The 26,293-nt window shown below is 37.1% G+C and overlaps 1 protein-coding gene across 6 annotated transcripts in view; it reads right to left on the reverse strand.

Moving 5' to 3' along the window:
- Positions 1–26,293, reverse strand: part of LOC136858352 (VPS35 endosomal protein-sorting factor-like) — a 326,083-nt gene that overhangs the window by 164,001 nt on the left and 135,789 nt on the right. For all 6 annotated transcript variants that reach the window (XM_067137830.2, XM_068225497.1, XM_067137825.2 and 3 more), the window contains 2 exons: positions 22,200–22,376; positions 6,743–6,914 (listed from right to left, as the gene is read on the reverse strand). In XM_067137830.2, the coding sequence (XP_066993931.2) occupies positions 6,743–6,914; positions 22,200–22,376 (349 nt within the window). The remainder of the gene's footprint in view (positions 1–6,742; positions 6,915–22,199; positions 22,377–26,293) is intronic.

Genomic DNA, 26,293 nt, shown 5'->3' on the forward strand with positions numbered 1-26,293 from the left:
AAATTAAATTCTCAACTATTTGTTATTAGTGGTCCTATCTTAATGAAAATCGGTATGAAAAGTCGGGAAATAAGTCGCGATAATCTAGGCCATAATTAATTTTATGCATGCTGAGTGAAATGGTAGTTTAGGGGAAGGCCTAAAATGTAATTCTCAAATACTTATATTATTGGTGGTCGTATCGATAAATACTAGGCCTACAAACTAAAGTTATACAGTTTTAAATATCTGATAATTTATATCTTATGCATTGTTAGCGTACCGGCTATGATCATAGAGATATTCATGAATTTGGATTTTTGTTACTAAGTCCATATCAGCGCCAAGTCAAGAGAACATGGGTAAACAGAATTTAATGAAAATCAGTATGTGAAGTCGGAGAATAAGGAACTACAGTCTACGCTATAAATAATTTTATAAGGCGCCCTAATATCACAGAGTTGAAACAAAACTAAAGGTTAAGGCCTACAATACAGCTCATAAAACTAATCAACAATAACATTACATTGACCATTGTTTGCTGTGGTGGACTTTGTGTCTTCTGTCGCCACTCATCTACGATATATAGGATTACTGCTGTGTACCGAGTATTTTTTTAAATTTACCTTACGTCGCATCGACACAGATAGGTTTTAAGGCGAAGATGGGATAGGAAAGGGCTTGGCCTTAATTGCAGTCCCAGAATTTGCCTGATGTGAAAATGGGAAACCACGGAATAGCATTTTCAGGTCTGCCGACATTGGGGTTCCAATCCACCGGATGCAAGCTCACAGCTGCGCGCCCCTAACCACACGGCCAACTCGCCCGGTTGTGCCGAGTGTAACAGCCTGCTTGAATATTCGCAGGAAGTAACTGGAGAGTTAGATAACTTTCTTCTTTCGCATGCCATTCCTCTGGTTCATAAATTTTCCGATACTACTGGTACGTAATACACTGGTTCATCATAGCATTCAAGCTATTCAATCCCTACTCTGAGGCATTGATTGGAATGATCAGTGTGCATATTTAAGTGAATTATGGCAGAGGAGTGTTCACGGCTGTCTGCGGTCTGGTCATTCCAGCTCTGGAACTATGGACTGTTAGATCGGCACCGTAGTACTGCAACAGACTATCCTCATTTTTTCCTATTGAATAGGTGGAAATCAAAGTTTTATTGTTCTCCTTTTAACCGTTGTACTGTTCGTTAAAAGTGAGAAAATGTGCGGGTTTTCATTTGATCGAGTATTTTATTTGATAACATTGCTTTTAATCGCTACTTACAGTACCTATTGATGTTTTTGTAATGGCCTTTGTTTACTTCAGTTAGGAAAACCAGAAATTCAGTCTTTCTGAGAATCCCATAGCGAAGTATGGGTACATCAGCTAGTAAATAAATAAACAAATAAACAAACAAACAAACAAATACATGTTAATGTTTTAGCAATTTAAAGAAATGTCTGTTTTGATCACACCTCTTTATGCAAAATTACTTTTCCTTTTCCATAGGAATTATATTTTTAAAAAGATGAGTTCAGAAATTCAGAAACCATATTCTTCAGAGTTGCTGGGCTGAGACCAGGAGATAAATATGTCCCTTAACATTTTTTAACACCACGCTAGAGAACAACTCCAAGAGAATTCTAATGGAATCCAGGTTAGAGGGAAGAACATTACACATCTGCCAATGCCGATGATGTAGTCCTGTTATTCAGATCTTCGATGGAACACAAACAGATTTATGAAGCCATGGAGACTTTAGCAACCAAGATTGGGCGCTTTGTAAAGAAAGATTTGTGAGCTCATACGAAAGAGAGTCACTTCTCAAATCACACAATCTGTTGATACCCTGCCTGTTGTGTAGTACGGGTGCGAGACCTGGAGTGTTTGGGAAAAGGATTACAATAGTCTCCTCGATAGTGAAAAGAAAGTTTTGTGGAAAATATCCAGAGAGATAAAGGACAACCATGAATCGATTCAAAAATATAAAGATTTAAACATTATAAGCTGCACAAGAAGGAAACATTTTTTTTGCTAGTCGTTTTACGTCGCACCGACACAGATAGGTCTTATGGCGATGATGGGATAGGAAAGGCCTAAGAGTTGGAAGGAAGCGGCTGTGGCCTTAATTAAGGTACAGCCCCAGCATTTGCCTGGTGTGAAAATGGGAAACCATGGAAAACCGTCTTCAGGGCTGCCGACAGTGGGATTCGAACCCACTATCTCCCGGATGCAAACTCACAGTCGCGCGCCTCTACCATATGGCCAACTAGCCCGGTGAGAAGGAAACATAGGCAGGACATGTCACATGAATGGGTACACAAAGATGACCTGTGAAACCGATGGATTTTTGTGTCTCCACCAGAAAGATACCACAAGGCAGCCCAAGGAAAAGATGGAAAAACAGACTACTTGAAAACCTGAGAAAGACTGGTTTGGAAACAACTGGCAGGAGAAAGCAAGGGATAGAACAAAGTGGAGGAGGTGACTTATTGCTGTAAATGGTGCACTGCATCTGATTGCAATATGATTTGCTAAGCTGGAGTTGAATAATAAAACAGGGCTTTCAATTGGTAAATATGTGATAAAAATCTCTAATTACTTTAGGTAGGTGATCAAACTAAATATTTATTTACTAACTAGATGATGACTATGATTATAATTAACACAGAAGATCATAAGCACGTGGAAGTGACAATTATTGCTTAAATTAAAACATAGTGGAGGAGACGTCTTATAGCTGTGCATGGTCCACTGGGCCTAATCGCAATATGATGACTAGCTAAGTTGGAGTTGAATAATAAACAGAGCTTTCAATTGGTAAATATGTTTCATTCTCTTCCAAGTACTTTTAGTTTTTTAAATGATTTGATGCATTTTAAGGATAAAAGCAGTTTTTAGAATTTACATATTAAGGAAGTCAGCAGCTGCCACAAATTACGAGAACAACAATAAATAATAATTTTTTTGGTTTCTTGCTTTTGATTTAAAGAATTTAGTTTAAAATATAAATACAAAAAAACCTTTGACAGAATCACAAGAGACCAGAAAAATTCCTGCTTAAAGATAGTTTTCTGCTAAATGAAGATGTAATAAAAAATAGTGTGCATTCACTATTTATTTACAGCACACACTTCAAACCATGTCAAATATTAACAGATTACATTAAACTGATCAGTGATCACTTACTTTTCTTACTGTCAAAGTAGACATTCAAAAATACAACAAATATTACCAGAATATACAAATTTGATACATTTTCTTACTGGTACAGTAGACTTATATACATTCGCAAGTAGTCAACTAGAGGATTTTTTTTAAATATCTGAAGCCATCTGTCTTCAGTTTTGACTCAGTTAATTTATAACTGTTCAGTTTATCAGTCTGCTGAAAATAATTTTGAATAAATAAATTTATAAACTATCTGAACAAAAAAAAAAAAAAAAAAAAAAAGGTAAGAGAATTATACCTGAAAAAAAAAAAAAAAAAATAGAATGACATGTTTTGTTCTTGAAAGAGCAAATTTAGAATACATTTCAAAATGTATTCTATTTTAATTGTTATTTTTAGGTATAATTCTGTTACCATATTTTTTCAGATAGTTTATAAATTTATTTATTCAAAATTAGTTTTGGCAGACTGGAGTACCTAACAGTTATTAAAAAAAAAAAAAAGTTTTCTCAATTGTAGTTTTCTTACTCTTGACTGCCTGAATTTCCACTAAAACTTTAGCCTCAGAAATTACAATGAACATAACCAAATAATCTTGTCAAAGGGCAAACATGTACCTTCTTTAAATTTCTGTTGACACATCGATAAGTCTTCAATCTACACTCGATTGCTTCTCTTCATCTTTTTCAAGTAGCAAGATTTACTGAACAACAGGTGGTGAATTCCAAAGATGATAGACAGTTATTCATAGAGTACAGTAATGTATCGAAAGTGAATTGTCGAGGTGGTCCAGTCGGTTGAAGGAAATACCCAGCAGTTAATCCCCAAAACAAAGAGACTGGGGAAGAAGGAATATACTGTACCATCAAGAATGTAAAAGATGGTTAAAGTGTAAGGTTGATACCTTAAGTTGGAATCTCCTTGAAACATGTCCTCCTTAAGTTGTTAGCAGAGGTATACATATCATTGTCTGTGTACCTCTGTATTATGCTGTTCTCACTGTGTGTATGTTTCCCCCTCCCCTCGCTTCCGATTACTAGCGAGAAGGCCGGGGCCTTGACCTGTGTTGGGGAAGCCATCTTGCAGTTTTTTACTCCTGTCTTTGTACCAGACCGACGTGCCATGTAAGCTCTTGTATTTTTCCAGGGTTTACCCTGGTTTTCCACCCCTTTTGGGTGGGAATTTTGGTAGGTTGTTTTATTTTTGTTATATCTTGTATCTGTTAACATAAATTGAGCTTGTGGTGTAATGATTATCGTTTCTGGATTCTCTTCCCGTCCTGGCATTTTCGTTAGTACTAGGAACTCATTTGATTATTAGTTCATAACTGACCCCTTTTCTAAAACACATTTTCTTCTGGTTCCTGATTTTTTTTTTTCCCCCCCCCATGATCAGTTATGTTAATTTAGACCTTCCGTTATGGAGGCTATCAAACTTGTTTAAAAAAAAAATGTAATTCTGCATCTGGGTTAATTCCATTTTAAAACTTGGCTATAAGCTAAACATGCCTAACCGTTCTGTAAGGTTATCTTTATCACCAACCACTCTGGATGGTAAATTGTTATTAAATGTTTTAAAAGGAGCTGAGAAAATGAACACCAATCTGTTCAACGGCGTTTTGTCACTCGTTGACTGTCTGTTTTTAATTTTAATTTGCGGTCGTCTTGGTGACATTTACTGTCATTGATATTGTTTTGATTTTGTGTGATGACTGGTGAGTTGGACTTAGATTGGTACGGATAACGTTTGGAATTGGTTGTCCTGAGCTTGTCTTGGAATTTTGGTGGTGATTATTACAGACTAACCTTAATTTCACCACACTATCTGATTTAACTCCCCTGGTGATTTAGTGCGTGTATAATTATATTTAGCAGTAACTTCTGCTTATCCTGAAAAGCTCTTGTAGAGTTGCTGAGGATTTTTACGGTAATTACTTATTTCACCACTTCTCAGCATTTGTGATGCCATTCTGGAATTTTTTTTTGGCCTATGATCTAATCCATGAAATATTGAATTAGGCAGTAATTTCTGCTCATTCTGTTATGCTCCTGAAGTGTTGGTGATTATATTACCGAATTACCCCTTTTCTGGACTCCACTGCCTTGGTGGTGTCGTTACTGAACTATTTCCTGTGATTTAATTCCTAATACTGATTAAGCTGTTTCTTCATGTTTACTTATTTAGTACTGGGCCAGTTCCATACCTTGTATTTGTGAATTAACATATGATTTTCGTTGTTGGGGTTTGGTTGATATCTGGGTCTTGTTAACTTATACAGCCTGTTCTGCAATAACACCATGCTAAGGATCGGTTTCATTTCTCTCTATTTGTGCTTGAGATTCATTTAATTAATTAATTACTTGCTCCATCCTTTGGACCTTAATTTTGAAAAAAACCCTTGATTTATTCTTGTTTTATTTAACCTTGTGTAAAGATCACTTTGTGTTGTTATTAAATTCAACTATTTCAAAAACCCCTAGCCTATCATTTTATGATTTAAATGACTATATTAATTTAAAAGAAAGAGGCATGATTGCAATGATCCATTGAAAAGGCACCTTCCACATTCTCACCTTTGAGGTAAGTTGTCTTGCCTTTTACTTATATTAAGTTTTCCATTTACTGCTTCTGTGTTGTGACACTATGTTGTATTTATTTGGGGTGCACAATCTTGGATAATCTCTGTGGACTGGGTTGCTTACTGTTATTGAATCGTTAACTGCCTGTCACCCACTACGTTACTGTGTCTTGAGTCTTACTGTGTCATTATATTTAATTTCTCTTAATTGGCACCACCGTTACATTGGTACAGTGATTTAAATGTGTGCATGTTGTTTGTTTTTGCTTGGGCACCCTCTACGCTAAAAGGATTACTAACTAGGGAGTTGCTCTGAGGTTCATGTGGTATGTTTTCTAACCTGGCACCTTACAGTGTTAAAAATGTTTTCATGTCGCCGTACCATACATGTTAAAGTTTTATAATTAACCTAACCGTAGCAGTGTCTCTGTTTATCTGTTTAACCATAACCCGACCGTTACAAAAGTATTGCTAAACGATCCACTAGGAGGATTGGAAGTTTTCTGTTTAAGAGCATATTCGTAGAGTGATCTTCGCAAAGTGGATTGTCAAGGTGGTCCAGTCGGTCGAATGAAATACTCAGCAGTTAATACACTAAACCAAGAGACTGAGAAAGAAGGAATATACTACGCCATTTGTAGTACCTGCTCTTGTATCACAAACCATCTACTGTAGAATGTATAGGATGGTTAAAATACTACATTCACAAGGAGGATTAGAAATTTTCCATTTAGGCCACATTTTGGCTTCTGTTTCTGCGTTTAACAGTTTCTGCACAATCCAGGGTGATTTGCATTACATTAGGCCTGAATCAATGGACTGGGGTAATTGTCCATTAAAGACAAGTTCTTGCTTAATGTAGGGACCATTTAAGACAGGTTTTACTGTAACACTGTAATTGTCTCCAATTTTAATCATGACTGGCCATGCAAGAATTCTAATTTTGAATCAAAGTAAGTTTATTTGCCTGATTGTAATTCTAATTTTGAATCAAAGTAAGTTTAAGTAAATATTTACCTGATTGTAAGTGGATAAGAAGTCATAGAAATTCTCCTTCACATACTCTCTATTAGCTGTTGCAACAGTCATACCAACTCTACACAAGTAACATCTGGCATATACAGCCACCAGAGGATCTCCAATACCACGAATCATTCGTGTCAACCTCAAAAGAGCTTGAGAAAATTCACTGTGGAGAAAAGATGTGGGATATAAAAAAAAAAGTCTTATTTTAGGAAGCATTCTTTTAAAATGATTGGAATATAACCTTACAAATAATAAAATGGAAAATTCATTTGAAGGCCAGATTTCTCATGTAAACAGACTGCTCAGCAGGTACAATTACAGGCTTCTTGTTCACTTGTAGCAACTCTAAACCTACACAGCAAGTTACTTTTCCTTCTCAAGGTTAATATTACAATTTAATGTCAGACTATAAAACAAATACATAAAACACAATTCGGCTAATTCAAAACAATCAACATAAACTATAATTCTGATTCATGAAATTCAAAACTTTCTTATTCATAATAGTATTCCTAATAACGTATCATAATAAAATTTGTTCACTGCCAATATTGTGCATTTACCAATAACGTTCAATCAGAACACAGAACAGAGTTAAAGTAAAATGCGCAGCTAAGAGGACCGCCAATAATTACTGACCAATCTATATATATAAAATAAGAGTTTTGTCTGTACATTGCTCAGAATTTGAAAAGAATGGTATTTCTGTATCGATCATGTCCACAGTAACAAGAAAATGCAGTTTTTACTTTTCCGTAATGTCTGTCTGTATGTATGTATGTATGTATGTATGTATGTACACACATCACGAGAAAACGGCTAAAAAGAATTTAATAAAAATCGGTATAGGGAGTTGGGGAATAAGAAACTACAATTTAAGCTATAAACAATGTTATTCACCCTGGGTGAAATGGTAGTTTAAGGGAAGGCACTTAAAATTTAATTTTTAAATACCTATGTTCTTGGTCCTATGGAAACGAAAGTTATAGAGAATATAATTTCCGACCATTTATGTTTTATTCAGTTTTACTGTACCGATTATGATAAGAGCAGTACCGGTATTTCAGAACCAGAAGACAATTAATAATGTGACGGCCTACAATATCGAAAGCGCGTAACATAGATCAACAATAACATTACACTGACCGTTGTTTGTTGTAATGTTATTTGTCTCTTATGCTGACATTAAACTCCGATAGATGGGATTACTGCTGCGTACCGAGTATAACAGCCTAACTGAATATTGGCGGAAATAGCTGAGGAGTTAGATAACTTTCTTCTTTAGCATGCCAATCCTCTGGTTCATACATTTTCTGATACTGCGGGTACGTAACACACTGGTTCATCATAGTATGCCAGCTATTCCGATACCTACTCTGATGCGCTGTTTTGAATGAGCAGTGTGCACACTTAAGTCAGAGGCTCAGCTAGTAGTAGTAGGAGTAGTAGTTTTTTTTTTTTTGCTAGTTGCTTTACGTCGCACCGACTCAGATAGGTCTTATGGCGACGGTGGGACAGGGAAGGGCTAGGAGTGGAAAGGAAGCGGCCGTGGCCTTAATTAAGGTACAGCCTCAGCATTTGCCTGGTGTGAAAATGGGAAACCACGGAAAACCATTTTCAGGGCCGCCGACAGTGGGGTTCGAACCTACTATCTCCCGAATACTGGATACTGGCCGCACTTAAGCGATTGCAGCTATTGAGCTCGGTGGGAGTAGTAGTATGAACTGGTCTGGAATTACAATTTAGCCCTATTCCAAATTATAGTACCAGAATTCACTAAATAACTCAAAATTCAACCTTGAAAAGAGCAGTTTCTTAGGAAAAGCTTCTTCCTCTTCACTTTCATTAAATCTACATTAATTTTATTCCAAATTAGCAGCAAAGATGTAGTTTTTTCTCTGGCTTGGAGGAAAAATTGCTTTCACGTCAGATAGTTCTTTCCCCTCAGTGTAGTGAATTGAGATTTTCCGACTCATCGGGTACTCCCAGGAAGCCGATAAGTAAACGGGCATAGTTTTTGCCCTGGGACTATCCACTATTTGAACACCCCCCCCCCCCCCCCCGCCGCCGAAAAAAAGGACGATTATTGTTCACGGATCACGGATGTCTGCGTCTTGGTCATTCCAGCTCTGTAGCTTTGGTCTGTTAGTTCGGCAGCATAGTACTGTTCGTTAAAAGTGAAAAAATGTGTGGTTTTTCATTTGATCGAATATTTCATATGAAGGCATTGCTTTTAATCGCGCCATTCCTACCGACGTCATTGTAATGACCCATGTTCATTTCAGTTGGGAAAATCACTAAGAGAGTCTTTCTGAGAGTCTATAAAGGCAGGCGAGCTGGCCTACCATTACAATGAAAGTTCCCTAACCCAGTCTTGATTTGAGAAAAGACGTTGGTGACTTGCCTGTCGTGCTTCTAGGGCAACGTTAAGAGCTATGCAACTTAATACAATCTTGCTTACAAGGTTTACACTACCTAACCTAGAATTCTGTATAACATTTAGAATTCCGTAGCGAAGCACGGGTACATCAGCTAGTAGTATAATAAATACATACATTTTGTTACAATGAAGTCCGAAAGAACCATAATATGAAATACCGTAACATATTCATAATTCTTTCCTAAACTGCTAAAGGTGAAATGTTGAGTAAAAGGTCACAAAATATACAACCACCTCACTATACTGTATATTGATGCAAACATTTTCAATAGGAGCATTCAAATATATTTTCTTTCTTCAGCTTATCCCGGGTATTTCTGGGGTCAATGGAACCACCCAGGTTAATTTAAATTTTGACTGAAGCTGTGTGATGTTTGAGATAAGAATCTCAACCCACAATTGACTGGGACTAGAATCTCAGCCTTCCAGATGGGAAGCCAGCAGTTAAGCCACTGAGCTAATTATGTAAATCAGTTGGAATAGTTGTTTAATGCTGTGTATTTAACATGCCCTTAATTTTGAATAATCTTAAGATACATTGAGCTGAAATTTTGTCTTTAAAAGTATTCTGTAACATGCCAGTACATCTAGTATTATGTAACACTTATATTTAAAGAATACTTAAGCAAACGTACATGTGCTGCACATTTCTCTCACCATGGATGGAAGAGAGAAGAGAGGGAGAAAATTCACAAGGAATAGCTGCCCTAGAACAAGGGGTACCATATGGTAACGGCATAAAAGTGATAGTAACAAAGTTAATGCCAATCAAATTTTCACGCTATTTATGGGATAAAATGAGTTTATATATTTTATAATTCTGAAATTCCCATTGTACAGCTATCCCTGATGAAATAATAAATTTTTTGGCATATACCATATAAATGGTGATTCACTATCAATTACATAAAACATCTAAACAAATATATTTTTACCGAGCTCGATAGCTGCAGTCGCTTACGTGCGGCCAGTATCCAGTAATCAGGAGATAGTGGGTTCGAGCCCCACTGTCGGCAGCCCTGAAGATGGTTTTCCGTGGTTTCCCATTTTCATACCAGGCAAATGTCGGGATTGTACCTTAATTAAGGCCACGGCCGCTTCCTTCCACTTCCTAGGCCTTTCCTATCCCATCGTCGCCATAAGACATATCTGTGTCGGTGCGACATAAAGCAAATAGCAAAGAAAAAAAAAAACATTTTAAAAACAAAACAGGACTACTAAATGAAGGAAGAAATTAAATGAAAATTTTGTGATAGATCCTTGTGCTCTGAAGTGCAACCCAGTTACTTCCCAGCAACTGGCATTTATGTGATACTTTTCCTCAAATACCTAAAACAGAGTTTGTAGACTCTCTCCTCTTCAAAATCAACCCTTCTAGGCTTGTGCTATCTGATAATGTCCTGGGCTAATGCTCGTAACAGCTGTTTTCCATGCACACACAATTGTCAGTCAGCTCGTGACATGCCTGATGCACCTTCTAATAGCTACTGGGCCCATAAACTCACTACGATAAACTGTATGATTTAATATAATTTTTTTGGGTGATAATTGAAGCTTTTTTCTTTTTCAGTTTTGACTGAAGTTAATATGAATCTTTAGGTTTTTCAGTCTGTGGACACTAATTTCTGAATAAATAAATTTAAAAACTACATGAAAAGGAGATCATATGATAATAGAAGCATACCTGAAAAATAAACAAATTAAAATAGAATAACATGTTTTCTCTTGAAAGAACATCAGATTCTAACAAATCACATTTGAAAATATTTAGAAATATATAAATATTGTTTAAATTATGTTTAAGTTTTCAAATACTTAAAATTTGGAACTTGTCTTAATGAAGTCCTCCAACAGCATTCAATCAATCAATCAATCAATACTGATCTGTGGTTTCTTTCTCACTTGATATATCTTGAACACCTTGATGGAATTTGCTGAGATTGACATATGTTTGCCTTCAGAATACTAGCTACACCATGAGGTATGTCACATTTCTGTATCTTCATCGGTTAAAAAGTTAGTAAATTCTTTGTTCTCGTACATTCAAGAGAAAGGCATACAACGTGTGGCATTGACATCACCCGCAGGTTCATTCCTTGTGACGTGTCCTGCTTGCCACGAGGAACTTCATATCGAACTCACATAAGATGTCGAGCACATGAACACATACTACTGTCGTCCTTTTCCAAATATTCTAATAACTTTAGAATAATGTACCTGGCTAAAACAGTTCCTGGTACATATTCCTCCTTCTCTGAATTAAGAAAATTCGAAGGATTTTCTTAATTGTCTACCCTTATTGCAGAACATATTTCTTAAGGTTCCTTATCTGGCTAATCAATGCTCTTGCCTTGTCTCGATATTTCTCAGGAACTGGATATGCTTTCCGTTTATAAGGAGAACTATCATTAACGTTGAGGTGATACTCGAAACCTTGAATTTTCCCTGGTTTCTCAACAAAGACATTGGGGTATAAACATAAAGAAATAAATGAACTGGATTAAAGCCACTATATATATATTTATTTGATAATAATAAAGCCTTTGTCACCAGTGGCTGCTAATATTTTTATGGAACACTTTGAGTCTACTGCATTAACAACAGTGCCATTGAAACCTAAGTGCTTCTACAGTTATGTGGATGACAAATTTTCGGTCTGGCCATATGGAAGGGAAATATTAAATGAATTTTTGGAGCACCTAAATTCCATTAACAGTAACATCAAGTTCATAATGGAAGTAGAAAATGAAGGTAAATGACCTTTTCTTGATGTGTTAGTATACAAGAAGAACGATGGTACACTAGGCCATGCAATGTACAAGAAACCTACACATTCTGAAAGATACCTTCGTAAGTCTTCACATCACCCCCCCCCCCCCAAAAGCAGCTCTCCTTAGAACGTTATATACTAGGGTGAGTAATGTTGCAGACGATGATAACCGCTCGAGTGCATTGAGAGAACTGACAACATCCATGAAGAAAAACGGCTATATATCAGGAGATATAACACGAGCTGTGAAGATCAAGGAGCCTAACATGAATAGTACCAACCAGGACTACAGCAAAAAGAAAAAAGTATTCCTTCCTTATGTGGCAGGTATAACTGACAGAATACGGCGCATTCTTAAGAAGTACAATATAGTTCCAGTTTTCACCGCAGACCGGAAGCTCAAATCCCTGTTTTGACCAGTCAAAGAAAAACCACATCTTGAAACACCGGTCGTATATGAAATTCCATGTGGTTGTGCTTGTTCATATGTTGGCATGACAATAAGGCTTGTTAGCACCAAGGTAAAAGAGCACATCAGGTCGGTAAAGAACGTCACTCTTTTATCCTCCACGGAGAATGCTGTAAGCCAGTCTGCCATAGCAGAACATTTCTACAGTACAGACCATGAAATCCTCTTTGACCAGGCAAAGGTCATTGTGCCTGTAAAAGACTTCTATGCTCGTCTTGTGAGGGAAGCCATAGAGATAGAGCTGTGCCCAAATAACATCAACAGGGAAGTCGGCTTCAAGTTATCAAATACATGGAGACCTGTACTGCAGAAATACATGCATAACACTACCATGGCACAGCGGGACGCACTCAAACTGTCGACAGAGGGCAGTGGATTAGTAACTTCCCTCCCAACCACCACAGGACAGCGCCACAATCCTTGAGTCCAGTTAGTGGGGTACGTCGTGGATAGTATGGGAATGACTTCCATGTTCCTTCGGAGAATTTCTTTTCTCACTGTCAGAGGCAAAACTTCACACACCCTGATGAAGGCCAATGCAATTTGACTGAAAGCTTGGCTTTCTTATTATTATTATTATTATTATTATTATTATTATTATTATTATTATTAAATATATATAGTGGCTTTAATCCAGTTCATTTATTTCTTTATGTTAATACAATGAGCCACGGAGACCTACGTTTATTAATTACAATGGGGTATAATTTAAAACTTCTTGCCTAGCCGAATCAAGCTTTGCTTCGAGTTCTGGTTTTTCAATTGCACTGGTTACAGATCCTAATAAAGAAGCGCCGACAATGGAACATTCATCAAATACAGACATTTCCTCATCCATTCCATGGTTTCCCATTTTTAATAGCTTTACTGTGGCTAGCACATCCTCGCATTCAGTGGGCTTATCCATGTCGCTACCGGGTTCTTCAACAGGGGTTCCCTCTTCATGAATTTCCGCATCATAACGATCCACCAGCTGCAATTCTACAGTCTCAGCGTTGCTTAAGCTGACAAGATTCAATACATAATTTATAGTTGCCTTATACCTGATCATATAACACTGAAATTGAGACGTGCAATGACAAGAAAGATATGTTCGAAAAGTCTTCTATTTATATAAAATTCTATAAATGCTTGTAGTTTACACTTAATGCAATCAGGTACCACACCTCAAACCTTTAGTTGAACTACAGGCATTAGTAAGACAGTGTCTTTCCCCAAAGAGTCTATGAGTTTGTCCAAAATAAGCGAAGCTTGGGCACCGCAGTCAACCAAAGTCATCACATTAAGGTTTCCGACTCGTATAGATATGACTCTTAACTATAGGCCTATCCTGAAATTCATCCTCAAATAATAATTCAGAATCATCGATGTGCCAGTACTGTACTTCTGTAAAACAAATAACTTGATGACCGCCCCCTTCTTTGTTTTCAGGCAATCTCCAATTTAGTTGGTCTGAGCTTTTTTTATTGCGCCAGCCGATCTGAGGTCTTGGTTAGTCTCTTCTAGAATTCTCACATGCTTTTGGTGCTCTAATGATGTGTCTCCTAGGTCCTCGTTAGCTCTGTTCCTGTCTCGAATATATTCTCTAGTTTATTTCTATCTATTTTCAAGGTCTTCCCTCCGAGCACTTCTGGCTTCTTCGGAAGTCATCTCGGTTTTCTCCACGGTGGTCTCGTTCTGTAGGTAGGCTGTCGCTGGTCTGGTCGTCTTTGGAATTTCCTAAACCTGGGAGGAGTACGTGAATTATTTACAATGTTTTCCCTCGGTGGTGTTGTCTCTTGATCCATAGTTTTCACCTCGGCTGAATTACTGGATATCCCTTAAGTTTTGTACTCTTTGGAGTTGACTGCGTATTAGCCGTGTCTAGTCGTCTTAAAATGGCATCCAAATGTTCACGAGTTTAGATGTTCGCTACTACTAATATTTCCTGTATATGGGATGGAAACTGAAGTGTCATTATTTGGATAAGTTCTGGGACCTGTAGTGGAGGATCTAGATATTGCATCTTCTTCAATTGCATCAAACAATAATCTGAGTACAGGGATGTATTCACTGATGTGTTGTACTTCCGTGAATACCACTGCATTTTCACGAGATGCTGTGTGTCAAAGGCCTTTTTAAAATCATCATAGGTCTTGAAATTGTTCTTAAAAGCTATGAACCAAGATAATGCCCTGCCTTCCAGCAATTTGGATACTGTGCGTAATTGCCTATCTTGTCCTATACGATTTTCTTGGAAGAAATCCTCAACATTCTAAAGGAATTCCCTAACAGTATACTCATCTCTACCCAAGAACTTAGTTGGTTTGTCGTCTTGGATTTCCATGAGTGCCGTGGTATTGGCTAAATCTCTATATGTACCTGGACTGGAGATAAATGATGAGCTTTCTCTTAACTTAATCGAAGAGACTTCTTCAGCAAGGGTTTCTATGTTTATCTGAAATATGTTATCAAGAGTTTTAATTTCAAATTTTAAATCAGTTTTTAAAGCTTGAACATCCTTACAGAAGGCTGTGAGTTATGTGTGTGTGCTATCCATTTGATTCGAGAAACGCTTGTCCATTTTGGCTTGTGTGGATTTCATAAGTCCCACCTCAGCATTTTGCTTACGTCCGATTTGAATGAGTCCCTAAGACTCTCCTGGATTTGTGCCATTTCTATTTGAGCCTGCGAAATGTTTCCATGAGACTCTTGGAATTTGGCTCAAAATTCTTTTAATTCCTTAGTAAGGGATTGAACATTCTTGAGATCTTGACCGAATGATTGAATAACTTGACTTTTAATTTATTCCTTCAATGTTCCAAGATTCTCTACGAATTGAGTTTTTATTTCTCCTAACTTGGATTTGACTTTGTCACTGGAATCCTTGAGTCTCTTTTCTATATTAGCGTTTGCCTCACGAAATCTATGTTTGAGATTAGCAGTTGATCTTTTCTCTAAAGAAGCTTGTACTTCATCGAAACTTGAGTTAAGGGTATTAGCTAACTCTTGCATTTTATTATGAGTGGTTTTTATCTGTTGATTTAGTTGCTTGTTAGCCTGATCAGCCACAGAATTTCATTGATCTATTTTTGTATTTAGTTGGGCATTTAATTCCTTGATTTGATTGTGCATTTGATTGATCAATTTTTGTATCTTGATTTTTAACACTAGTGCAAAGAGCTTCAAATTACTGCTAATAAGTTGTCCATGGTAACAAATGAATAGCTCGTTGTTGAAAGGCACTATGTCCAATTTTTAAAGTTTTGAGATAAACACAAAAAACTATTTTTCTGCTCTTGTATTGTAATATGAGACATAATTGTTTGTACAATGGAAAGTGCATACACACACTATTATAATAAAGTAAAAATTGTATTGTTCCGTATGTTGCTAACACTTTTACTGACAAAATACGTAACTGGACTTAGTTCCTTTCAACATGGAACGAACAGAACCTATAAGCGAGCAATAACATTTACGTTCTTGGTTTATTTCCTTTCTTTCTAAATGAATATATGTATATGCAAGCATGAAAATAAAAAGTAACTTAAATGGAATAACTGTTATTTTCTTCAAAAAACACACATAATTTTTTATTATTTTGTTATGCGGTATGTTTATATAAACCCATTATTAATAAAACAGGTCACAGATATTGAGGAACAAAAGCATATTTGTAAAACAAGTAATACTGTTATAAAAGACAGGTAAATCTTTTTCACTGACACGGCCATTCTAGTAATTCATCAAAGAATGCTTTACTCGCCTCAGGAGTTGTGACATAACGATGAACCTTCTTGAGATCATCCTTTTTCGTTGATTTGATTGGTACTCATCCTTTCTCACAGGCCTTCATCAACTGATCATAAGAGGACCATTTCTCGGCCCAGGCTGAGACAAATGGAATGTGTGATGGACTATGCTCCCAATGAAGGGACGAGCAATCACTCTGCCAGGATGACCTGCAGAATACTGGAACTCGGAAAACGATACAGGAGCAAACATCACCTTTGCACTTCTAGGAACGTCCTTCCCTGATGATTCATCACTTAGAGTTGTTTTCCTATAATGCTTAGGCCACCACGCATCCACATCAGTGATGTCAGTTCCTTCGATCATTTTTATCGTAACATCCTTTTTTGCGTTAGCAATGATTGTACAGTATTATTTTGGGGTGTAGATTCTGTCGCAGCGCTTAATTTATTTCTTGAAAACACCAAAATCCCTATCGCAAGGCAGGAAGGAATGACCTCTAATAGGGAAGCGGTGAATAATTTCTTCGAATCGTTTATCTTCGACCAAACCCATGCAGAAACGAATAAATGAATGATTCCTATTTTGGCCTGGACACGCATCCGAATACAAGTGAAGTTTCTTCATGCCTGGTTTAAGTTCATTGGTGAGATAGTCCAATATGAATGTGCACACTTCATCGGTCCCTTTTTTTGGCCTGCCCCTGATGATACATGTACACTTTGGAAATTTGTCTTGGAGGTTGTTTATTGTAAATACATGCACCCATAGCTACCTTAGGTAGAATATTTCCTGAACAGGTATATGAGGTACAGATAAATTTTGCATGTAGTCAAAGGCAACACAGATTGTATCATCAGACTGGCAGGATTCTGAGCATGATTTCATAGAAGAATAAAATTTGTGACTTAAGCGCTTGTGAATATTTAGCTCATTTGCTGCTGCTAATTTAACATTTTGTGATAAGTGTGGAGACTTCATTTTGAATTGAAGTTCTTCGCAGATACTGCACACGTCTAGTTGGGGTCTACCAAATCTGTAGCCAAAGTTCTTATTGAAATAATCAACATAAAATGTATATTTTACTTCAAGATTAGGATGTTCCTCACAAAATAAATCATGCATTTTTTTAAGGTTCAGCCTTGCATCCAAATAGTTTACTTCGTTACCCCCACAATGAGAAGTTTTGACTGGAAATTTGAGAATGTGGTGCCAAATTTCAGTGCAGATTTCACTTGATATAGCATGCGTCTTCTTATTGAATCCTCCCTTGTCCACTGGAATTTAGCCTTTCGCCAACAGCTTAGCAATCCTGAATACACGCTTCTGTGTTACTCCGTGTAAACTAATGAATGCATTCCTACAGACCTGCAGACGCTCCTGATTTCTAAGAACAAAATATGTATATGCTGATTCACGTCCCACTTTTGATCGTTCTCCATCTTGATTAACAGCCCTAGGTCTTCGCCGTTTAATGGGATGCCATTCAATCAGTCTCTGTAAGTGATATCCTGTTCATTTCTGGTTTCATAATCGTAAAAAGCACTAAATATCTGCAGCCTCTCTTCTTCTTGCAATATATTGAAGCAGTGACGCTTGCACCTAAGACAAACAAGTTACCTAGGTAAATTCTTTGTCAGTAATCCATTAAGTAATCATAACTTAAGTTTCAATAATCGTTCGAATCCCTTTTATGGAAGTGAAATGGTTGAACAGATACTATTTAGGTAAAAACGATAATTTCCATCCTACCTGCAGGGAGGTCCAATACTTTTCTGAGGAACTGCCTTTCCTGCATAGCTTGTATATACAGTACCGTTTACCCTTGATCGCTTTACTTTATTCCTGGCATAATTTTCTTCGTTGCGTTTACGTTTCTTTCCTGCCACAACTTTGTTGTCCATGATGAAAATATCTTTAAGAACACAGCAAGAAGAAGATTAATAATATGCAGAGCACAACAACTATGTAGGATATATTGTCGATGACAACATTCAACATCTATGTAAACAATTGGAACAAGCGCGCCAATCTTGACATCCGAGACACACCAGCGCTCTCTGTATAGGTTGTCTGGCGCTGGTAGACATTCCGTGTTGAAACGCACTAACTGCAGGACTAAATTCCTTTCAACACGGAATAACTAACCTGACGGCTGTGGTAATGGCACAAGCGCCGCCAGGAAATGGTTCCTTTCAACACGAAAACATGCATCTTGCTTCTTGGAACGCAAAATCGCTGTAAAACGAATTTGTCCAAAATGTGGACATAGTGCCTTTCAACAACGAACGATTCAAATGTTTATAATGGACTCGAAAATTAATTATGTAGTCTGAAGATCAAAGATATAATTGACTGTGCGTAATCTGACAATGCTTGCATCTCCTAGCGTTGCCTAAACACATTCGCATGTTATTTTGAGGTCTTAGAATATCGTCTTTCAAAATAGGCTATTATGTTTGGTATCTTGTAAAGCGTAAGTATAACTGTATTCAATATCCTTTTAGTTTTCGTGCTATAATATCCAGCACAGCTCCTTTCGAAATTCTTATGTTGGCCTTCATTTATTATTACACATGGGGTGACGCTACTCATTTGTTGCTAGCATGGTATATCTCCTAAGCCCCTTAAGTTGGCTGCCATTTATATATTCCTCTCAGCTCTGTACCAGGAAAAATTGGTATCAATGAGCATGAGATCTTTCTAAGGGGTGCCTGGTCCTTAGGAGCGGGTACAGAGAGAAAGGATCGCAAGGCGAAATAACAGATATCATAACTTTCTTCCATTTATTCAATCTATGAAAAGCTACCCTATTATATCACTGAATTGCAGTGATCAAAGATATCTTTTGGAAAATATGTTCCAATTTCTATAACAAAAATATTGAAAAATTGCATTGATCGTTTAAAAAATCTTGCTATCCAAGTGAGTGATTTTTTTTCCAACCAGTTATGTCCATCATGATTTTCTTGATGTAAAACAATAAAGCATGTTGAAAGTAAGTTAATATTCCACTTTAACAAAATCTTTAAGTCCTTTCTACTATCATTTGTGATTTCAGAGTGTGTTTTCTACGTACATTAAACAAAGTAAATTCTATAATTTCTTCTCATGAAATTCTCAAAATATTCATATATAAAACACTTGAAATTAAATTCGATGTGTCCTACTTGCCACGAGGAACTTCGTATAGAGCTCACATAAGATGACGAGCACATGAACACATATTACTACCATTCTTTTCTAATATATTCAAGTAACTTTAGAATAATGTACCTGGCTAAAAAAGTTCCTGGTACAATATATAAGTCTAGGAACAGATGGACAGCTGCAACTTAACATATAAGATCATGAGGATCTTCCTGTCCTCATTCACACCAGGCACCATCAAACCACATCTGATGGGTGTTTCACTGTTGAAGCCCTCCAACATTTACCCTCCAACTTCCCACCCTCTTGCCCTTGGACATCAACTGGTGCTCATGTCTAGGGAAGCACCCATCCTTAGCTCCTCCTAGCGTGTGCAGCGCAATGGTGCGCCGACTGGTTTGCTAAGGTCACATCGTGTACGGCGCAATGGTATGCCTTGACATTTTAAACGCCAGCTACGTAGACTTCATAACAGTTATCTGCTTCATCGTAAGATGGCAGGAAGAGGCAGCTTTTAGCTACACTCAGAGCTAATAATTATTCCCGAGAGATGTCGCACATCTTATCAGTTCGTAGAGGTCTGCACACGTGTTTCGCGCTAAAGGACCGCAAGTTTGTTTGTAAACATGGCAGGTCCAAGCGGAGTGATTTGTGATGCAGAAATAATTAATTTACTGGTTAATTGTGGCAGTGAAAGTAATTCAGAGTGTGACATGATTTAGAGGATGAGTTCGCGATAATGTCCAGTGAAGATAGTGATACTGACGATGTAATTCATGATAATACGCCGAGAAATGTGAACACATGGGGTGACAGTGATATCATAAACTCTCCAATACCTTTCGATTGTGACCGTGCGTGTGAAAAAAAAAAAAACCCAGCTGAAGGAACACCACTTGGTTTTCACGAAATGTTTGTAGACGATGTTTTGATAGATCTAATCGTTCGTGCAACCAATGTGTATGCTGATAAATACTTGCAGCAACATCAGTTATGCCTCCAACTACTGACAAAATCCCGGCTGTTGAACTGGACGCCCACTAATGCCAATGAGATAAGGGTGCATCTTGCACTTCTTATATTGATGGGTATTGTTCAGAAGTCTAGTGTGCACAAAGAAGGGGGAGAGAAAGGACACCAAGTACCACTGCAAAAATTGCCCAGGACAACTAGGCCTTTGTGTGGACCCGTGCTTTCAAATCTATCACACAAAGTGTCAGTATTGATGTCCAGCTGTCCAGGGACAACCAGGTTAGCATATGTTTATATTATAGTGTAATATGTTATTGTTATTGTGTGTTTCTTTGATAATTTTTCATCCACCTGTTTGAAAATTATAGCGAAATTCATTAGACACCACGCTCGGCATTGGGAGTAGGCTAGAAATAAAGCACGCTGTGGGTGCAGCATGCAGTTTTACAATGTCACGCCTGAGGAGTTAACATCAGATAACTGCTCCTTTTCTCCATTTTCTTGTCTGTCTCCCTATCACCTTTACCTCATACACCGTCTAGTTGACAACAATGACCTCTACTGTAATTATTCCTCCACTAATGAAGGGTGCAGTCGAAAATTTTGGATTCCTGTCTTTCTTTCATGTGTACTCTATCCATGTGGTCATACATGGTAAGCCACTGCTCTCCATCTGTTTCCAGAATAATATATACAAGCATATAAATATAGAAACATGGAAGACCTTCATAAAAATATTTGCTTGGAGCGTGCTTCTCTTTGGGAGTGAAAGCTAGACATTGAACACACACGCAAAAGGCCAGCTAGAAGCCGCAGAAATGTAGATATGGAAGAGAATGAACCATATAAGCTGGACAGAAACGAAAAGTAATAATGAAGTACTGTGAGAAGCAAGAGAGAGAAGAAGCCTCATTAGTGAAATCAAGAAGGAAGATGAAGTTCAATGGCCGCATTGTATGGCATCTTATGACTTCCTCTGCAACATCTTTGAGCGAAGAGTGACTAGGAAGAGAGGAAGAGGATGACCACAAAAGAGCAACTTATTTTATAGGAATGTTTCTTTTGCTGACTCAGGAACCATATCTGGAGTAAAGTTTTCAGGCAGAGTTGTGTCTTATTACCAGGTCTGAAAAAGTTTTAATGGTTTAGGATAATTAAGTGTGTAATGGAGAATGTGGGAAACAAAAAACAAAGACATAACTAGATAAGAACATAGACATCAAGGATTTACTGTACTGTGTTCTAGAATGAAATGGTAAAATATTTCATTGGTAACTTGCAGCACTTTTAAAGACACTTTGTAAGAAATGAGATAAAATAAAATCTCCTTTCTGCCTCTGTCCTTTCTATTAATTACCCTGTACTTTCTTCATTTCCTTCTTGCTTTAATTTAGTCTTCTTCTTCCTTGCTCTTCATTGTTTTCAATATTATTTTATTTTAGCTTTTTATTTATGTCTATGACACTGTTGGAGATATACTGAACTCCCAAGCAAATACAGTATGACGTGATGAACAAATGATCTGTATATAAAGGTACATAAAGTGAACCACCTAGTGATGAATTAAGGTAAACTTCATCATCAACAGTGCAATAGTGAAATTTAATTCAAGCCTTTCAGTATTATTGGAACAGTCATCTACATTATAGGAAGCAGAGTAAGGTCACTGCAAAATCATTCTGGTGGTTGTCTTGTTTTACACAGCTAAAAAAACTAGCTGAGGACAGAAACCCATGGGTGCAGCCAGAAGGCTTGGCCTTTACAATTTGATGATGATGATGATGATGATGATGATGATGATGATGATGATGATAATGTCTGAGATAAATAAATCTTTCAATTATTCTGACAAAGATACAAAGTACAAAACAACATAATATTAACAATGGAAATAATGTTCAAAGATACATACCTGGATGTAAGGAAACTGTATGATTTCAAGATGGCCATTTCAACATATAATCGGGGAACCAGTTCTCTAATTGATGCTATTTTATAGAACCAGTTACGGCACGTTTCTTTTGCTGATTCAGGAACAATATCTGGAGTAAAGTTTTCCGGCAGAGTTGTGTGTGTCTTACTACCAGGTCTGAAAAAAGTTTTAATGGTTTAGGATAAGTGAGAGTGTAATGGAGAATGTGGGAAACTAAAAACGAAGACATAAATACATAAGAACATAGACATCAAGGATTTACTGTATTTTGTTCAAGAATGAAATGGTAAAATATTTCATAGCTAACTCGAAGCACTTTTAAGGAGACTGTGTAAGAAATGAGATAAAATAAAATCTCCTTTCTGCCTCTGTCCTCCTTTTCTATTAATTATTCTGTACTTTCATTCCCTTCTAGCTTCAATTTCTTCTTTGTATTCTTCTTGCTTGCTCTTCATTGCTTTAGATATTATTTCACATGAAATTTTTCATCAGTAATATGCCCTTCCTGTGTCCAGGATGGGTCACATAAAAGAAATCCTGACTAGTCTCTCAGGGTTCTTGAATATAAGGTATAATTGTTTTACGTGGGATCAGAGGGAATACCGATACGTTGAGTACTATTTTATTTACCAGCTAACTCGATAGATGTCTCCATCCGACATTGAATGACTGCATGTATACCTGAAAATTCATTGCCATAACTCTAAGTTGCTTTACATCATTACTGAAGATCATAAATGAGACCTCATGTAAAATCATATCAACTATTATTTATTGAAAAATAGAAATCTTATTTTTAAAAAAATGAAATTATGACAAAATTCAAAGTTAAATGAATAGTTAACATTTGGTTACTTAAAATATCTGTTAGTGATCACAGTCTTCATTCTCATCTTTTAATCACAATTGAAATGTGCTAATACTCTGTCATATTACACCATTCATAGATAAAATTGATAACATATGCAAAATCAGCATGGGGAAATTATGGTTTCTTTAAGGTATTACACTTGTTTGTAGATATCATTCTCTGCCCATGTCACTGTTCTTAATTGTTCTTAGGACACTTTGTTAAAATAAGGTTTATTAATTTAAAGTTGGATTATCTCAGGATATATATTTATTTAACATATCTCAATATAAGCATCTGGAAAAGTGATAAGTTTACTTTTTTTTTAATTAGCAAAGATCTGCTTTTAATCAAATAAATGACCACATTACTCAAAGTCATGTCTAAAATTAACTTCCCTGACCTCGCGCGAATCAATTTAAATCATTTGAGAAACATCATGTGACATCAACTGATCTATATTCCTATATAAAGTAGCAATAATCATCCATATTAATCTAAGTATGCCATAATTACTGCGTTAGAATGCAACTTTTCACAAGAAATCCTAAGCTGTCCAAGTGAATGAATACTCATTCTTATAAGGATGTCTTTTGATGACTCAATCCTACCAAATAAAGAATAGGTGGAAAAAACAGAGTGTAATGGTAAATGAGGATGATCCAGAAATAGAGTGTGATATTGCAATGGCAGATGTGGAAATGGCTGTTACAAACAAATGAAAACAGAAAAAGCAGCAGGGATGGATGAAATATGATAAAGGCAGCAGGACCTATTGGTCTACATTGGTTATATGTGCTGCTAAAGTGTATATGGAGGACAAGTACCTGATGATTGGTGTAAAGGTGTAATAATATCAGTATTTAAGAAAGGTGACAGGAAAGTATGTGACAATTATCAAGGAATTACAATGTTGTCACAAACAGCCAAAATATTGGACAGAGAAAGCTATTTGCTTTACGTCGCACCGACACAGATAGGTCTTGTGGCGACTATGGGATATGAAAGGCCTAGGAATTGGAGGGATGTGGCCGTGGCCTTAATTAAGGTACAGCCCCGGCATTTACCTGGTGTGAAAATGGAAAACCACAGAAAACCGTCTTCAGGGCTGCCGACAGTGGGGCTCGAACCCACTACCTCCCGATTACTGGATACTGGCCGCACTTAAGCGAATGCAGCTATCGAGCTCGGTGGACAGAGAAAGAGAAAGGTGGATAAGAGGAAGGGTGGAAAGAAATTTAGAAGAAGAGCAGTATGGATTTCGACAGGGCAGGTCAACGATAGGCCCTATATTTACCATGGGACTACTGATGAAAAAACACTGGGAGTATGGAAGAGATCTGGTGATGGTATTCCTTGATCTAGAGAAGGTATATGATAAAGTTAATAGAGAAAAGGTGTGGGAAAGCCTGGAAAGAAAAGGATGTGGAAGGTAATCGAGGGAACTAGTGAAAGCAGCGTATAAGAATGGTTCCAGTTGTGTCCAGACCCCAGTGGGAAGAACAGATTGGTTTAGAAAACAAACTGGACTAAGACAGGAAGTGTATTGCCTTCATTTAGGTTTATAATGGTTATGGATGAAATTCCAAAGGAAACAAAGGGAAGACATGGAGGGCATATGAAAATATTATTGTTTGCAGATGGCATAGTGATCTGGGGAGTCAACAAGACAGAAGTGCAAATCCAACTGTAGGGTTTAAATAACTACTGACAAATTATGAAAATCTGTGTGGAGGAAAGCAAAACAGTGGTGATGACAAGAGGAGAAATAGAAGGCAAAGGTATTGTTAGTATCAGGGGTCCACTTTAATATTTTTTTCCACCTTCTTCCTTTCTCTTGAGTGTTACATAGACCTGTGCTTTTTCACAATGAACTAACACTTGGAAAAGATTTTACTGACTGTATCTGATTTCCATTTGCTTTTATGAGTTAAACATTTTCATCAAGGAGTGGAGTTTTATGTTTCTTCCCTCTCATATTCACTAAAAAACTGAAGAATAACAAGTGCAGCTCAACACCACTCACTCTACAGAACAAGCATGCTCACACAGGTAGAAAATACAGGGCAACTGTGTTGAAAGTGCACTACCAGGTTGAGATATGCATTCTTCTGTTAGAAGTCCAGCATTTCAGTATCGGGGGGGGGGGGGGGGGATAAACGCTCAAAACACGGGTAGGTTGTGACAAGTTCAGCAAGATGAACGTGATCAGTATCGTTAGTATCAGGGGATAAAACCCTGAGGTAGTTGAATACTTCAAATATTTGGGAAGTGAAATAATGCAAGATGCAAGGTTGGATACGGAGATCAGCAGAAGGATACAAGCGGGAAATACAGTACGTTCTACCAGAATGTAAGGAACCTGGTGTGGAACAGCTAAGTTCCTACGAAATGTAGAAGGATAATGTACAAGATGTACTATACCCCATTATTAACAAATGCATCAGAAATTTGGACACTGACAGTAAAAAATGAGAGTAAAATTCAGTCCAGTGAGAGGAATTTCTTGAGGAGTATGGTAGGGAAGACCAGGAAAGACAGAGTAAGAAATGGTGAGGTCAAAAACGAGATAGAGGTAGAAAAACTGAGTGATAGGTTTGAGAAGAATAAATTGAGATGGTTTGGACATGTTAAGAGGAAGGAAGAAGGAAGGATACCAAAACAAGTGTCAGAGGCTAAGATAGAAGGAAAGAAGGCAAGAGGGAGGCCTAGAGCAAGATGGATAGACTCTGTCAAGAACAGTATAAGAAAAAGAAGACTGGACTGGAATACAATATTACTGAAGAGGAGTGGTGGAAGAAGAGGCAATGGTGGATAACTACCATCAACACCCTCACCTGGCAGGAGCTGGACAAGGGGAAATGAAAATGAAGATGATGATGATGTATGAGTACTACAAATGGTAGTGTAGATTATGGTGCCTGATTTCCTATGTATTTATTTCAACTTTAGATTTGTGTTTATATGTTAATATGTTAAGAGAAACTTTCCAGCCTTTCGTTTGTTTATTTTTAAGAGTTATTTATTTTGATACAAAAGTCTGATGAAGTGTATCTCCATGGTTAATGTCATGTTGGAATATAGATAGTTTGTTCCAAATAATTGTGCATGTTTTATTTGAGGCAGATACACTTGATGCAGTTCCCACCTTTTAATTGTTTTCAAAGGGTTAGGTAGGGCCTGTAGCAGTCATACCAGTACCATGTACATGCCCTGAGAGGGA

The sequence above is a fragment of the Anabrus simplex genome, chromosome 1 (genome assembly GCF_040414725.1).
Source record: "Anabrus simplex isolate iqAnaSimp1 chromosome 1, ASM4041472v1, whole genome shotgun sequence".
Taxonomy (NCBI): domain Eukaryota; kingdom Metazoa; phylum Arthropoda; class Insecta; order Orthoptera; family Tettigoniidae; genus Anabrus; species Anabrus simplex.